The sequence below is a fragment of the Saimiri boliviensis genome, chromosome 17 (assembly GCF_048565385.1).
Source record: "Saimiri boliviensis isolate mSaiBol1 chromosome 17, mSaiBol1.pri, whole genome shotgun sequence".
Classification (NCBI taxonomy): domain Eukaryota; kingdom Metazoa; phylum Chordata; class Mammalia; order Primates; family Cebidae; genus Saimiri; species Saimiri boliviensis.
Genome location: NC_133465.1, coordinates 30005960 through 30020545, shown reverse-complemented (window position 1 = coordinate 30020545; position 14586 = coordinate 30005960). Strand labels below are relative to the sequence as shown.

Here is a 14586-nt window from a genome sequence, read left to right as displayed (position 1 = left end):
AGGAACCTTCCCTACACCCTATTCTGGCCTGGCCTTTAGGGGCCAGAGGAAAAAAGAAGCGAGAAAAAGAGCCATTTTTCGTCTCTTTGACCCCAGCCACCTGCTTCTCCTCCCCGCAGATGCCCAGGGGAGTTGGCGTGATTACCAGAAGGAAGCAGAACATGGCCAAAGGGCAGGGCAACTCTGGCAGCAGGCTCTGAGTAGCGGGAATAAGCAATGAAGCCATCAGATGCGGAGACAGGCTTGGCACCAAGGCCCCTTCTCAGGGGTGCAGCCGCCCCACGCCAGGGCACAGTAGTCAGAGGAGACCACAGGAGACAAAGGAGGGCCGAGCTCTTCCCACACGCTGCCTGACCCTGCTGCTCATCAGTCTCACGTGCTGATGTCCCCCCTCTCCCAGGAACTACAACGGCTCTGAGCAAGGCCAACACAGGAGCTCAGGTGTCAGGAAAAGAAAATCCACTTCCCCGTGGAGACACAATGCTTGGGCACTCTAAACCTCTGTCCCCGGGGGATACTGACTCTCTCCCAGGCCCCGCCACGTATGCAAGCCAAACAGGGCCTTAGGGCAGAGAAGAGGAAGGGAGAGGCAGGCATGAAAGCAGAGGAGGGAGATCGGCAGCCCCACGAAATGCCGGTTCTCCAACAGAGCACCTTATGCAGTTCCCCAAGGGAGGACAAGCACTAAATGCCAAGTGTTCACAAGGCCAGCCAGTCCCCCACCAAGTGCCAAGGTGCTCAAGACACTAGCATAAAGAGTGACAAAGCCTGCCCCCAAGGTTTAGGGGCAAGGGTTCAAATCTATGACAGCCCCTCAGAGGGTGTTGTACAGCTCAGCACTGTCTCCGCGGCAAGTGGGAGGCTGGCTCCTGGCCCTGCTCTGCTAGGTTGCACCAGTCCTCTTCTTGGAGACAATGGGAGGGAATGACTTTGTCCTTGGGGTCATTCACCCTCACCACTTGGAACTCGTCACCAGGGCTCCTGGCAGACGCACTGGTGGCTCAGCCAGTCACCAGCTGGGACCCGAGCCTCAGATGCTAAGAAATGAGATATGCTTTCCTGCCCGGCTGGGACCCCCATGGACTGTGGCTCCCCAGGGCACCAGGGCAGAAGAAAATGCTGCCTTCCTGGCCAGACTGCCTGCGTGCTGAGAGGCAGAGCCCCAGCTCCACAGAGTAGTTGGTGTCTGGGCATGACTGCTGGACCCTCCCTCAGCCCACAGCAGCACCCCCAGCAGCAGCTCAGATGGGGAGAGGGGTGAGTAACCAGAGGAAAGGCTGCCCAGACCCTCTCTGGAGCTCCTACCAGAGACTGATGGGAGGCCTGGTCCACAGCAGCCACAGAGTCATCCGTGGGGGGCTCCAAGTCATCAAACGCCAGCTCAATGTTCTCCTGGGAAGGAAGGCCAAGCAATACTGAGCATGAGGGTCATGTTGGGGACACAGCCCTATTGAGTGGCTGGGGGGTCCTGAGGCCAGCAAGGCCAAACTCCTCTGTGCCTACAGGTGCTCCCACCATCATCCCAAATGAAACTGCTCCAAAGGCAACTCACTGTATTTTTTGTACAGCCAAAATTCTCAGAACCTCTTTTTAACCTAAGCCAGAGCCACATTCTCCTGTTACTCACATCAGTTGATTAGGCAACGCAGAGTAAGCCCACTCTCAGTTTCACACAATCATCCCTGAACACCTGAAGACAAATGCCATTTTCCTTCTGAATCCTCTTTCATCCCAAATAAATATCCTGACAATTCACTCAACTCATTTTCAGATGAGGCAGGATTTCCAGTTCTCATCCCATCTGGGACACTCTTTTACAGAAGGGACTAAGCCATCACCCGGCATCCTCACAGATCAGGGAAGGGAGACGGGAAGGCCAGGCTCAGACACCCTTGGAGCGGGAACCACACAGTGGCAATCACCAGGCTGGGGAGGTCCTCAAAAGAGGGCAAGGGCAGCCTCCTGGGGGCCCTCAATGCACCCGCAGCTTCTTGGAGAGTAAACTCTCCACAAAGTAAGAACATAGCCAAAGCCAGAGGCCAGGGAAAAGGTGGCAAGGAATGACTCCTGCTCCAGAGAGCACAGGACAGAAATGGAGAGTAAGGAGTGGGGAGGGGATGCCTTCTGCATCCACAGATGCTCTTCTGGGGGTGCCAAGGCCAGAAGCTGAGGCTGGGTGGCGCCAGGGGGCCCAGGTCCGAGAGCTACCTCCTTGTATCTTTCCAGCTCCTGCACGAAGGTGCGCTCGTGGAAGAGCCTCTGCAGCCGGTCCTGGGCGTAGTTGTGGCACAGCTCCTCAAAGGAGGCTCCTCGAGCTGAGCCCCCCTGCTCAGGGTTCTGGAAGCCTGGGGTGTCCACAATCATCATGGAGCAGAGCGAGTGCTGGCTGGACTTGAGGGCCCTGGACAGGGACAGCCTGGGTCAGAGCCCCGCTGGTTGGTCCCTGGCACCAGGCAGCCCTGCCCTACCCAAGCCTGACCTCTACCCCTGCCCAGGTCCCCAGGAACCTGGTTGGGAGGGAGTGCCGGCCTTGCTCACGGCCCCCAGGACACAGTGAACCCCTGCTGGAGGAGGCTAGCTCTGCCTCAGCCAGCCAGACACAAAGGCATCAACTCCACCTCTGCCAAAGCAGGAAACACCCTGGGTCCCGCCTGACACTCACCTGTTTACCAGGGAGACGAGAAGGGTGAAGAGCTCGCTGTAGAGGCCAGCTGCCATCCCCTCGAGGCACTCCAGCGCACTCAGTTTCGGGCCTGTGGGGCAGGGGGAGCAGCGCTATCTCCTGCTCCCCAGGGCTCCCCACCTGGGTAAGGCCCTGAACTGCCCCAGGGCCCAGTCAGCAGGGGGCCTGGGGCGGGGCCTCTGCCACTGACAGAGCATCAGTTCACTCCAGCAGTCCCCTCTAGCCCCAGGGATGGCAGCAAGCCCCAGATAAGGCCTCCTGCTCACAATCACCAGCCAAGGGGCAAAGATTACCTGTCCCATTTCCCAGGCTGCTCTCCTCGGGGCCCTGGCGGAAGGAGGTGGAGCGCTGCAGAGTGCCAGCCTTGTGCTGGTGCTTGAAGATGGCTGAGGACAGCTCCTCCAGGCTGCAGCCCAGCAGGTACGCCGCCTTCTGTGCCCACTCATGGCGGGCAAACTGCTTGCGCCCAGCTGTAAGGTAGAAAAAGGGATCTCGCATCCTGGGTGTTTTTCCTTAGGCCAGCTGATCACCTGATGACCAGCTGGTGACTGTATCTTCTGGAGGCAAAAATCGGCCCAGATGACGCTTGATGGGCTTCAGGCAGAACAGGGGCAGCTAGCAGTGGCCAGCGCTTCCTGTGCTCCGTGGGGATAAAGAGAATGAGCAGGTCCTAAAGAGGAGGTAACTCCACATGCTACCACCAGAGGGCAATAAGCCAGCTGCAAAAATCCCTTTTCAGAGGGCTCAGCTCCAGGGATGCCCAACTAGGGAAAGGGCAGAGTCAGAGGACAAACCAGCCCACCTGGGATGGGCACAAGAAACCCATGTGCCTGTGGGGGATTTATCTTGAGAGAGGACTCCCCATTCCCTAGGTGCATTAAACCCTCCCTCTTGCCCCCTGGCATCTGACCGTGGAGACCACAAACACCCTCTAATAGCCCAACAGTGGGGAGGCAAAAAACCCGCAGCGGAAAGGGAACAGCCCGCACAGACATATGCGCCTCAGCCGACATGTGTCTAATCATGCCAATTAAGGAAAGCTAACAAGAAACAAGGTTTTACCTTCAGTAGCTTCTGTAAGGCAAAGGACCAGCATGCAGCATGCAAAGAAAAACAGTGTGTTAGCAAACAGTCATCAACAGAGCTTGCTGTCTCGGAGGGTCCATGGGGCAGGGGGTTGTGAGGATGAGCAGGCAAGAAAACACAACCACAGTCCGACTTGGGACACACGCACACACACACAGTCTCCAGGGAGTATGCTAGTGGGTGTAAATCACACTGACACACACACACAAAGAGACCTATAAAGACATTTGTGCACCCTCCCCCCCCCAAAAAAAAAAAACCCAGAAGCTCTGAGGCGCTAACAGACTTTGCTCCACAAGGTCCCTGTGCCGACACCCGGAGCTCTCCGCCGGCAGTTGGGGCTGGGTAGGTTAGAGGAAAGCCAGGCTTGTCACCGCTTCAAAGTGAAGCCACTTCCCTCAAGACACAGCCACATGCCTGCCTTGCCTGCCCATCCTCCACAGTCTTGAGACAACTTCTCTAACACAGAGCCTGGCTCCTCCTGGGCAGGGATGCCACCTCCTGGGGTCACACAGGGCCTCAAGGCCAGACACCCATTCCGCCGGGCACCCACCACCCGCCAGGGCTTTCTCACTCCAGCTGAGCAGCCTGAGGCTCTTCACATCTCAGAGGGGTACAAAGCCAAAGCCCAAGGTGCTGTTCAGTGCCAGCGTCCCCTTTCCCTAAACTGGAGGGAAAAGGGGGGAAGAGGATCCCCACCCTCCAATGTAAGTCATCTTGGAGGATGGAGCAGAGCTCTTCCAAGCAAGATCAAGTCCCCAAGCGCAAGTGCCTTAGCTGCAGTCCATTCGTTACTGCGGTGCCTGCTGCCCTCTAGTGGCAGCCACCCTGACATGCAAGAGGAAGAGACGCAGCTACCCAACCAGTGGAGAGAAGGGAAGAGGACTGGAGAAAACTGGTCTCGGGAGGCCCCAGGAAGCAAGCCCACCCTACCCCATCCCGTGGAGGGCATCCTGAGAGGTTCCAGAATCCAGGCAAAACAGGCAGGAGAACCAGCTACTCCTGGGACTCCAAGACACCCCACAGCCTGCAGGCTCCCCTTCCACTCTCAGCCCCGGGGCTTCTCCCCAGACCAGTCCTCTCCACAGTGATAGAACAAGCCCAGCCCCTAGAAAGTCCTGGGCAAGCACCAAGATAGGGCATGGTATCCCCTACACCCCAGGGCAGGGCCGAAGTCAGTTACCCTCTTGCTCCTCGGGGTCCTCTGTCAGGAAGGGAACAAGGAGGAGAGTTATTCCAGGGGTGCTGCCCTGCCTTAGTAACCTTCTTGTCCCTCAGCCTCTAAACCCCCAGCCCTCCATGCATCCTCACGGTACCCCCAGGCACGGACAGCTAAGTCCAGGCCTCAGGCCGTCACTGGCAAAGACACTTCTTGGGCCTTCTGCTCTGATGTGGGGGGCTGAGAAGCAAAAGAGGGGTGTCTCAGAATGGCTGAGTCTGTCCTGGGCCAGAATAAACTGGGAGTGGGCAGGGTTCCTAGGAGGTCTCCCAGGGGACAGGCCAGCTTGCTGGGACCCGCTGCAGGTTACCTTTGGTGGCTCCTGCAGCCCCCAGGTGGTAGATGGCAGCCAGAATGAGCCAGCAGGCCTTCTGTTCATCGGGGGAGATGCCCAGCACCTTCATGGCTGCCTGCAGCTTACTAAACTGCTGAGCCGCCTTCTGCTTTTCCTCAGGCTGTGGAGACAGATGACCTCAAAGGGCTGTCCCTCCCAGCACATCCCCACAGGCTGGGCCCTCAGGGAGGGTGAGGCTTGGGTAGAGCCAGCAGCTGCAGCGAGCTGGGCTCCCGCTATTCCCACGGGACCCTTGGAGGTTTCCCCTACCCACCAAGGCTCAGGGCTGCCAACCCAGATCCCTCGGATCCCTCACCTTGGCCAGTGGCACAATCCCAAACACACTGTTCTCTGCCAAGTGGTTGAGGTGGAGCTCTGTCCTAGGGGTACAAATGAGGCGTCAGCACAGCGCTTGGTCCCCATGCCAGGGCCATTTCCCTTCCAGGGTGGAGAGAGACAGTCTCAGCTTCCAGACTCCAAGTTCTGTCTGCCCATCACGCCATCATCCCCGACTGGCAGGCCAGCTGCCGCACTTTCCTAACTGGCCTGGAAGCCTGGTCAGAGCACCGTTCTCCCGAGGACAGGTCACCAGACATGCCCTGCTGAGAGGATGCAGCCAGGCCCCCAGAACAGAGCAGGGGGCCTGCCCGAAGGGCGAGTCCAGCCAAGGCAGAGACCATGCCCATGCCCTCCGTTACAAGAAGGGCTAAAGAGAACAATGGCTTGGGGCTGCCGACTCGGCCTCATCATTTATCTCCTTTCAGTGAGCACACATGCCAAGTCTGAGGGTCTGAGGGGAAGAGCATGGCAGAGGCAGCCAACATGGGCCAGGAAGGGCCAGCCTGAAGGGCACTGGAAAAGGCATGGGCTTTTGGCCCCAGTGTGGACTCAAATACCAGCTCAGCCCCCTACCAGCCAGGAGAAGCGGGTGGCATTGCCATTCGTGATGGTGGGGCTGTTCCCAAAGGCTTCCAGGAGGGTGTACAGAGCCTGCCACTTCTCCACTGTAGAATACAAGCCCAAGAAAACTCCCCAGCCACTGGCTCCTCAGTGTGCTTTGCTTTCCAGAACGGGCTTCATGGGTAACGGAGCTCCTAGCTAGGCCCTGGAAACACTGAAGGGCTGGCTGTTCCCCTCCCTTATAGCCAGGCCCCAGTACCTGGGAGCAGGGAGTTCCTGAGAGGCAGGGGCTGTGTCTAATTCATCTCACTGTACCTTGGACCCCGCTCAGAGCCTAGCACGTAGCAGACATGCAGTGACCAAACAGTGCAGGGTGCGATCAGGTGGCTTTAACGGAGGATGCAGTCAAGGCCCAGGAGCCTAGTCAGTGGGCTGGAGCTCAGAGCACCCTTGTGCACCCTCTGACCCACCTCACCTGAGGGTGCCATCCCCACAGGCCAGCAGGTAGTAGAAGACGTTGAACGTGGCTTCATTGGCTGGGCGCCGAGCCACGCGCAGCTTCTCCAGAAGCATCGTCTGTGGGGCAGCACGGAGGTGTGGGTAGGGTAAGGAGGGCAGTGCCAGACTGAGTCTCTCCCACCCCACGTCGGCACATCAGAAGGAATTAAGCCCACAGTCCTCGAAGCCCCAGGGAACAAGCAGCTGTATTCTTTGTTTTTTTAGATTTGAGATGGAGTCTCACTCCATCACCCAGGCTGGACTGCAACGGTGCTCTGAGTGCGATCTTGGCTCACTGCAGCCTCTGCCTCCTGGGTTCAAGTGATTCTCCCTCTTGGCCTCCTAAGTAGCTGGAATTACAGGCACATGCACCACCACACCAGGTTGATTTTTGTATTTTTAGTAGAGACAGGGTCAGGCTGGTCTTGAACTCCTGACCTCAGGTGATCTGCCTGCTTCAGCCTCCCAAAGTGCTGGGATTAAAGGCATGAGCCACCATTCCCAACCTGCATCTTTTTTAAAAAATTATTTTTTAGATATGGTCTCGCTCCACTGCCCAAGCTGGAGTGCAGTGGTACAATCACAGCTTGCTGCAGCCTCAATCTCCCAGATTCAAGTGACCTCCAATTTCAGCCTGCCAAGTAGCTGGGACCACAGGTGTGTGCTACCACATCTGGCTCAATTAAGCAGCTACATCTTATTCCCAAGGTGCTCAACCAGATACCAGATCCCTCTAGGATCAAATAGGGAACAGAAACCAGAACAAGGTGGAAAAAGACAGGCCCAGCTCCTCCCAAAGGGGCCCTGCTGCTCTGCCCAGCCTGCAGGCACCTGCCTTCTGGAAGTGGGAGCTTGTGGTGATGTATTTAGTATAAGAGGAAATCAGCCTTGGCTGGGCATGACTTTCTGACAAGTCACTCCTCTGCTAGGTGAAATCGGTCTGAGAGAAGCCCCTGAGCATGAATCTCAGAAAGTGGGCGTGAAGCTGAGGCCCAGCAGTAAGCTGAGGACAACCCCAGTATTGGAAGAGCAAAGGGAACCGGGCAGAAAGCCGGGCCAGGCCTCATACAGGGCAGGAGGCGCAGAGGGCAGAAAGATGATGCCTCCGGGCAGCATAAGCCAACCCTGCCCAGGTCTGGGTCAATTTTGTTGAGGTAGAATCCCAGGAAAATGAGGCACAGGAGACAGCCTCATTTCTAGGTCACGAAATCCCGTGGCCCATCTCCTCCTACCCCAAGTCCTCGGCAGCACTCTCACCTGAATGGAGGCTGAGGCCACCTGGCCAGCTTGGTCAAAGTCCAGGGAGAGGATCTGGGAGAAGCGGGTGGCATTGCCGTTCATGATGGTGGGGCTATTCCCAAAGGCTTCCAGGAGGGTGTACAGAGCCTGCCACTTCTCCACTGCAGAATACAGGCCCATGGGGACATCAGGAAAGCCAGGGGCAGCTTATTCCCCAGCTAGGAGCTCCACAGGCATGAAGGCTTGGGGCCACTCAGACCAGAACTGCCCATGGACAGAGGGGTTTTGGGGGAATGGAAAGGCCAGGGAGAAAAAGAGCTGGCACCTCAGCGGGTGCTCTCTCCTCACTCCCCTCCTCACCCCACTCTCACTTTTCTCCGTTGTCCTTGCCTCACCAGAAAACACCTTGTTCCCGCTGACGCCTGCGATGGTGGCCAGGTACTGCACCAGATGCTGGCAGCTGGTGGTCTTGCCACTGCCACTACTGCCCAGGAGGACGATCGACTGGTCCTGGCGGCTCATCAGCATGGCCCGGTATGCGGTCTGGGCCACGGCATAGATGTGGGGTGCCATGTCCTCCCGCCGACACCCCTTGAACATGTGCATCACCTTGGGTAGACAGTGGGGGAGAGAAGGGGTTGGCTCTTAGCTGTTCCCATTTAGACACCCCTTACCCAGAAGGTCCACATCTTTCTGGATTTTCCCTCCTGTAGTGCCCAGGGATTCTAAGGCTGAGAACAAGGCCATGCATGGAATTGCAGATACTAAGTCCTTGACTCCATCAAAGGTGGTGGGGAGGTCCTGTCTCCGTCTCTTGAAATGATTCCTCCTCCCACGTCAACTATGAGTGGACAGGAGGCCAGTGGGATGCCAGAGGGGAAGCGCAGACAGCCAGGGTGGAGGGTGGGGCCAGGAGCCAGTGGGATAGCCTCAAGGGCGCCGCACCTTCTCGGAGTACACAGCAGGGGCCCCACGGGGGCCGAGGACCAGCAGGCTGGGGCCAGCATATGTGTGCAGCAGGCTAGCACCGTAGCGCTGGCGCAAGGTGTGCAGGACGCTGGACTCATTGAGGTACACCAGTGAGGCCAGATCCTCCAGACGGTCGCAAGAGGGAGCATTAGCCTGTGTGGGAGGACAAACGGGTGGGCACTGGAACAGCAGAGCCCATCTTCGCTGCCAGAGGACAGGTCTGCCCCTCCCAGTGCACTCCTGAGCTTCCTCCCCTCCCCCCGCTACCTGCCCACCTTCTCCACGTCATCCTCATCCACATCCAGGATGGCCCCATCGTGGTCCAGCTTCACACGCACCTTCCCCTCAGGCAAGCTGAGCTCCTCGGATTTGAGCTGACTGGCTGCAGGGGAGGGACAGACAATTGGGATGGGGCTGGGAAGCCTCTGCTACCCTACTTGGGACCTTCCCGGTCCTGCCCTCCTCCCTACTGCATCACCAGCCTCCCCTTGCTCCCCTTGGACACAGAGGCTCAGGATCATACCATCAATAAGGCCCAGATGCAGAAGGCACATCCGCTGCCTAGCCCTGAGACCAGAGAGTCCCGACATGTGTCCCCGACCCTCCGAGACTCACCCAGTGAGAAGCCATCCCTATGGACCAGCCACACCTTCTCCGTCTCATTCCAGGCCTCCTCCGCTGCAATCTGCTCTTCTGTCTTTGCCTGTCAGAGAGGGAAGAGTAAACAGTCAGGCCCTGCCATGGAAGACAGGGACAAGGACAGCAGGAGAGGGGAGGCGAGTGAGGGAAGGGCTTCAAGATGAGCCACTGGGCAAGGGATGAGTTAGGTGGCAGACACAGAACACACACACAGGGACATCAGAGGTATCCAGCAAAGAGGGTGGGGAAGCCAGGAGTCAGGGGTGGCTCTGAGGAGCCCTGAGGATGGGACACAGAGGCTTGGGACCATACCATCAGTGAGGATCTAGCAGGGCAGGGACAGAGGGAGCTTGTGCCCAGGAGACAGCAGGCCCCAGGGAAGCAAATCACTAGGTTCTCCCTCAGCTGCCCTCTGCCCCTCCACCCTGCCAAGCCTGGGAGATCAGTGTCCGGAGTCTAAGGCCCTAGACCCTGGCCACAGCTACTAGGATATTCCATGCCCAGGTTCTCCCTTCATCCAAATGTTAGGGCCTCCTTTGCCAAGCTGGGAGAGGGCATGTCCTCAGACCTGAGAGGGGAGTGTCACCCGGACTCTGCAGTACAGAATGATAGGTGGGCTCGGAGCCCTGGCCTCAGCCCTGGCCCTCCCCTGCAGACAGTATTCTACCTGGGCAGGGGGACAGTGCCTAGGTACACACACCAGCCTCCCTGCTCTTCCTCCACGCCACCGTCAGCAAAGACCCCTGTCACCCAGACCTAGTGGACATGCTGATGCCACACAAGGGCACAGGGCAGTGTGGCCAGAAATATGGGGGTAGGGGCAGCCCTGCTCTGTCAAACACAGGGAGAGGCTTGCACATTACACAGATGGGCATGGGAATGGCACAGGAGTGGTGTGAAGGAGCTGGGAGCCCCCAGAGGCCTCAGGAGGTCATCAGATCAGAAATCACCATTCATAGATACTGAAAGGGTATGGGGCTGTCAAACCTGGCACCCTCTAAGGACACTTGAGCTGGGAAGAAACGGCCTGGGGAGCTGGGGAAACAGAAGAGGGACCCAGGGCCCATCGGGCTCCCCTTGTCATGTGCAGGTGAAACGACAGCTAGGTTGTCCCGTGCCCTGGGTGGGGTATGGGTACCACAGTGCCATGGGTCCACCCTCAGGTTAGCCCGAGCCCCTACACTCTTAGAGGGCTCCAGTTGTGAGGCACAATTAGCCTGAGACCTGAGGCCCAGTCATGGATACTCCCTGGGTCCTGACCCCCTGGGTGAGAAATTAGGAAAGGATAAGAAAACATAAGAAATTCGTTCTTTGTCACATTTCTCGGAGCTGAAAGAAAAGGAGATGGGGGCTCTGCTCCCAGGCTGGCTTCTGGCTTTAGACAAATCCCTCCAGCACTGGACTGCCCTTCCCCAGCTTGGAGTAAGAGGGCTGGCCTACACCAGTGGCTCCCAGATCTCTGCGTTTCATGGACGCATGAAGTAACTCTTCGAATAGGAGGATCATCATGGGGCTGGCAACGTTTCAGTGTGCTCAGCGAGGGCATTAAAAAGGCTGCTTCTTTATACTTGCAGAACTATAACTTTATACAAATCATTACAATGCTGTATTTTTTTTTCAAATCACGTAAGACAGGGAAGACCTTTGTCTTAATTGGACACCTTCTATGGACCAGGTAATTGGGGACTGATGAAGGTGACATCATAGCCTATAACGAACTCCTTCAGAGCTAATCTGAAAATACATTTCTCACATTGGCCAGGAGGTGGAGACAAAGAATGTCTCATCTTCAGGCATGGGCTGGGAAGAGGGCAGGGATTTGGCCTTTTTAGCTTTCTCTACCCAGAGTGAGCAGAATTGAAACACCTAGAACTCAATGAGGCCGCCCCATGGGCTCCAGTGGCTGAGAACCATATGCCACATGGGCCCAACTTGAAGAGCAACATGGTCTAGATGCTCCCCAAAGGGCCTGGCACAGAGCTGCACCATCTCAAGCTCCCGGCATTGCCTCCCCCTGGGGTCCTCCCAGACACAGGGTGGAAGCCTGGAGGGGAAAGAGGCCTTACACTCCAGCAGGAGGCCCGAGCACAGATGCCAGCCCAGGTGCAGGCCGGGGGCACTGGGTGGTCACCGGAGGGAGCAGAGGGCTCCTGAGTGGGGGAAGAGCACCCTACCTGGCTGTGGGCAGGAGAGGCAGCCTCAGGGTCCAGCTACCGACAGCAAGCAAAGGAGAAAGAGAGAGAAGAGGGGTGAAGACAAGCATACCACTGGCACGCCCCCTTTAGCAAGCGCTCCTGGGTCAAGTAGGCTGGCACTCTCTGGTTATCCAAGCCCCGGGGTGAAGGTGGAGGAGCTTGGCACAGGACCTGGGAGCGGGCCTGGGCAGGTGAACTGTACCCAGTCAAGGAGAGGCCAGGAAGGTGAAGAGACACGAGTGACCATCAGGCCTCAGGAGATGTGGTTCTAAGTCATTCCCAGTGGCCTGGGCAGGAGTCTGTCACTCTACCTCTGGCTGCAGCCTCTCCTGGGCTGGCCATCTGGTCCATTCTGAATCAGGCTCCCTCTTCCGTGTGTCTACCAGGCCAGGCCTCCTCACCACACCCAAGGCCTGGGCCCCCTGGGAACGTCTTGCCTTATCTCCAGGGCATTTCTCAGCCTAGAGAAATGCCCCAGCACAGAGCTGCTCCTAGCTTTCTAACACAGCCCTGGGGTGCCACTCCCCAGGCCAAGGGCTGTGCTCAGAGCTGTAGCCCTGTACCTCACTGAACACAGCTCCCACCAGCTCCAGTCTAGGGTCTCTCCCTCAACCCCCATACGCCCTACAGCACTCCCATCTCTGCAGCCAGGCACAGTGACCCCACCTAGATCCAACCTGGGAACCACCTGACAGCTGCCCAAGAGCCAAGGCACTGTGGACAGACCCTGCAGCCAGCTGTGACCTCTCTGGTTACTTAAAGCCCTGAAAAGCCTTTCTGGGGAGGAAGGCGTGTCAACCAGGACTTGGATGTTACCTGTTGGAAATGGGCAAGGAGTTAACAGGCCCCACCTGGGTCTGGAGAGCCAGGGCACCAAAAATAGCAACGGTACCCTTCCTAACTACCCGGAAGGCCCTGGCACCAAAACATGCCCTCAAGGCAGGGCAATGTGGCCAGAGAAAGGGACTGGACCCTGAGCAAGCAGGGCACCCTCCCACATTCACATGGCTTTGGGCTTTCTGGAGGGACGACTCTCCCCAGAGCCCTTCTCTCACTGCTTCAAGAGAAAGGCCAACGTGAGGGCCCACAGGCCACCACGGAGCCACCTTCACAGTCAGCGCGCCTACGGACACACACAGGGCCCTGCCGACAGCCTCAGGAAGAGGGTGGCCAGGGACTCAGACCCACACACGCAAGTGGCATTACAGAAGCTGTGAAGATCCTCTCCAGCCGCTGGTGGGCCTCTTCCACGGGGGTCAGCTGGACCTTGGCAGCTCCTGCCTAAAGGTTAAACCACTATTAGTCCCAGCCCAGGAAGGGAGGGGCTGCAGCATGCCGAGCGCCCAGCCCAGGAAGCCACTGGGACCCATCAGGGAGGGAAAGTAGCACCAGGGAGGCAAGCCACACGTCAACTTGAGTTTTTAAACTGTCAGATTAGAAAAAAAGAACAGGTGCCTGGGAGTCCGGGGGTATTTCTTCCCACCTGCCTTTCTTAAGCCCTATTATCCCACTTGCCCACTGGCCTCTGACCCAGGCCCAGGTGACAGGTGGCTAACCTCCAGGTCAGGGCACAGCTCAGCTCCCAACTCCTCCCTTGGGAGAGGAGGAGGGACAGGAAGTCCGAGGGGAGGGCAGCCAGCCCAGGAACAGGCTCACAGCTTTGCCTGCTTACAGGTTCTCCAGAGGGACGGACAGTTCTGCCCATGCCCTGCCTAAAATGCCCATGCCAACTCCTCCCCGTGAGCAGGAGCAGTCACCTCCCTGATTCACAGAGTGGGCCAGGTGGGTGGGGAAAGCGGTGGCTTTTCTCTAAGTGCTGCAATGCCCAGGGAGCATGGGGAGCAACAAGGCTCCCCAGGTCCCAGGAGGGAGCAGTCAGGGAGGGCCTCGAGGCCTCTCAGGCTGTTCCCTGGCACCCTCCAAATGTCTCTCCTTCTAGCCAGAAAGAGCCTGCACAGGCACAAGGAAGTAGTGGCAAAACTTGATGCCCCTCCCCCACACTCTGGAGGCCTCAGCAGGGTCCACAAAAGGGAAGCTTGAAGAGAACTGCCCCCAACTCAGAGGCCAGCCAAGGCAGCAACACCTTCGAAGGGGAAGAGGCTAGACTGAGCCTCCCTTCTGCTTCTCAGCCTCCTGCCCCACCCAGAGAACACTTTCTGGGAAGATGGGGTTGTCCCTATATCCTAAGGGGCCCACTGTACCCATCTGCCATCCAAGTACAGGGATCCTCAAGAGTCCTGCTGCCAGAGGGTCATGCTGGCCAGACCTAAAGAAGGCAGTGATGGCATCAGTAACAAGGGTTATTAGCACCACTATCAACACTGCCATCTACAGAGCACCTACCATGCCAGGGACCAGCTTGGAGCATTATCGGTATCATTTCTAATCTTCTAGTTACTTAAAATCCTTCAAAGCAGTATTATCCCTTACTTGCCATTCCAAAATCCCAAAAGCCCCCAAAACAAAACATCTTTTCTTAACTATTTTGGCGGCAAAACCTGTTAGTTTATCCTCTATGCCCTGCAGTGTGAATATTCAGATTTCGCTTTGGAAATATTGATGTTTGTTATGCATTGGTGCTTATTATGTATACTGTATGGCACTAAAATACAAAACTTACTAATTTCCAAAATACTTCTACACCCAAGGTATCAGAGAAAAAATTTCAGACCTGCATTATCCCCATTCAACAGAAGTCTGAGATGGGACTTTGCTGAGGTCCCAGGGGGTGAGTGGCTGGGGATGCAAACCCAGACCCCCTGACTTGAGAAAACACTGTCTTTCTGCCTGAAACTGATCTGCTGAGACTCTGCTCCTCGGTTTG

General features: G+C 57.2%; 1 protein-coding gene across 20 annotated transcripts in view; it reads right to left on the bottom strand.

Annotated features, from left to right (window-relative positions):
• The window catches only part of MYO18A (myosin XVIIIA), a 102453-nt gene that overhangs the window by 36928 nt on the left and 50939 nt on the right, over positions 1-14586 (bottom strand). For 7 of the 20 annotated variants that reach the window (XM_074388434.1, XM_074388438.1, XM_074388436.1 and 4 more), the window contains 13 exons: positions 11742-11777; positions 9544-9631; positions 9204-9310; positions 8905-9081; positions 8355-8568; positions 7978-8120; positions 6698-6798; positions 5639-5702; positions 5294-5443; positions 2977-3160; positions 2663-2753; positions 2209-2401; positions 1306-1392 (listed from right to left, as the gene is read on the bottom strand). In XM_074388434.1, coding sequence (XP_074244535.1) covers positions 1306-1392; positions 2209-2401; positions 2663-2753; positions 2977-3160; positions 5294-5443; positions 5639-5702; positions 6698-6798; positions 7978-8120; positions 8355-8568; positions 8905-9081; positions 9204-9310; positions 9544-9631; positions 11742-11777 — 1635 coding nt within the window. Of the gene's footprint in view, positions 1-1305; positions 1393-2208; positions 2402-2662; positions 2754-2976; positions 3161-3745; positions 3758-5293; positions 5444-5638; positions 5703-6697; positions 6799-7977; positions 8121-8354; positions 8569-8904; positions 9082-9203; positions 9311-9543; positions 9632-11633; positions 11717-11741; positions 11778-12968; positions 13044-14586 lie in introns of those variants that run through there. The other 13 variants (XM_074388440.1, XM_074388439.1, XM_074388442.1 and 10 more) reach the window with 6 other exon arrangements.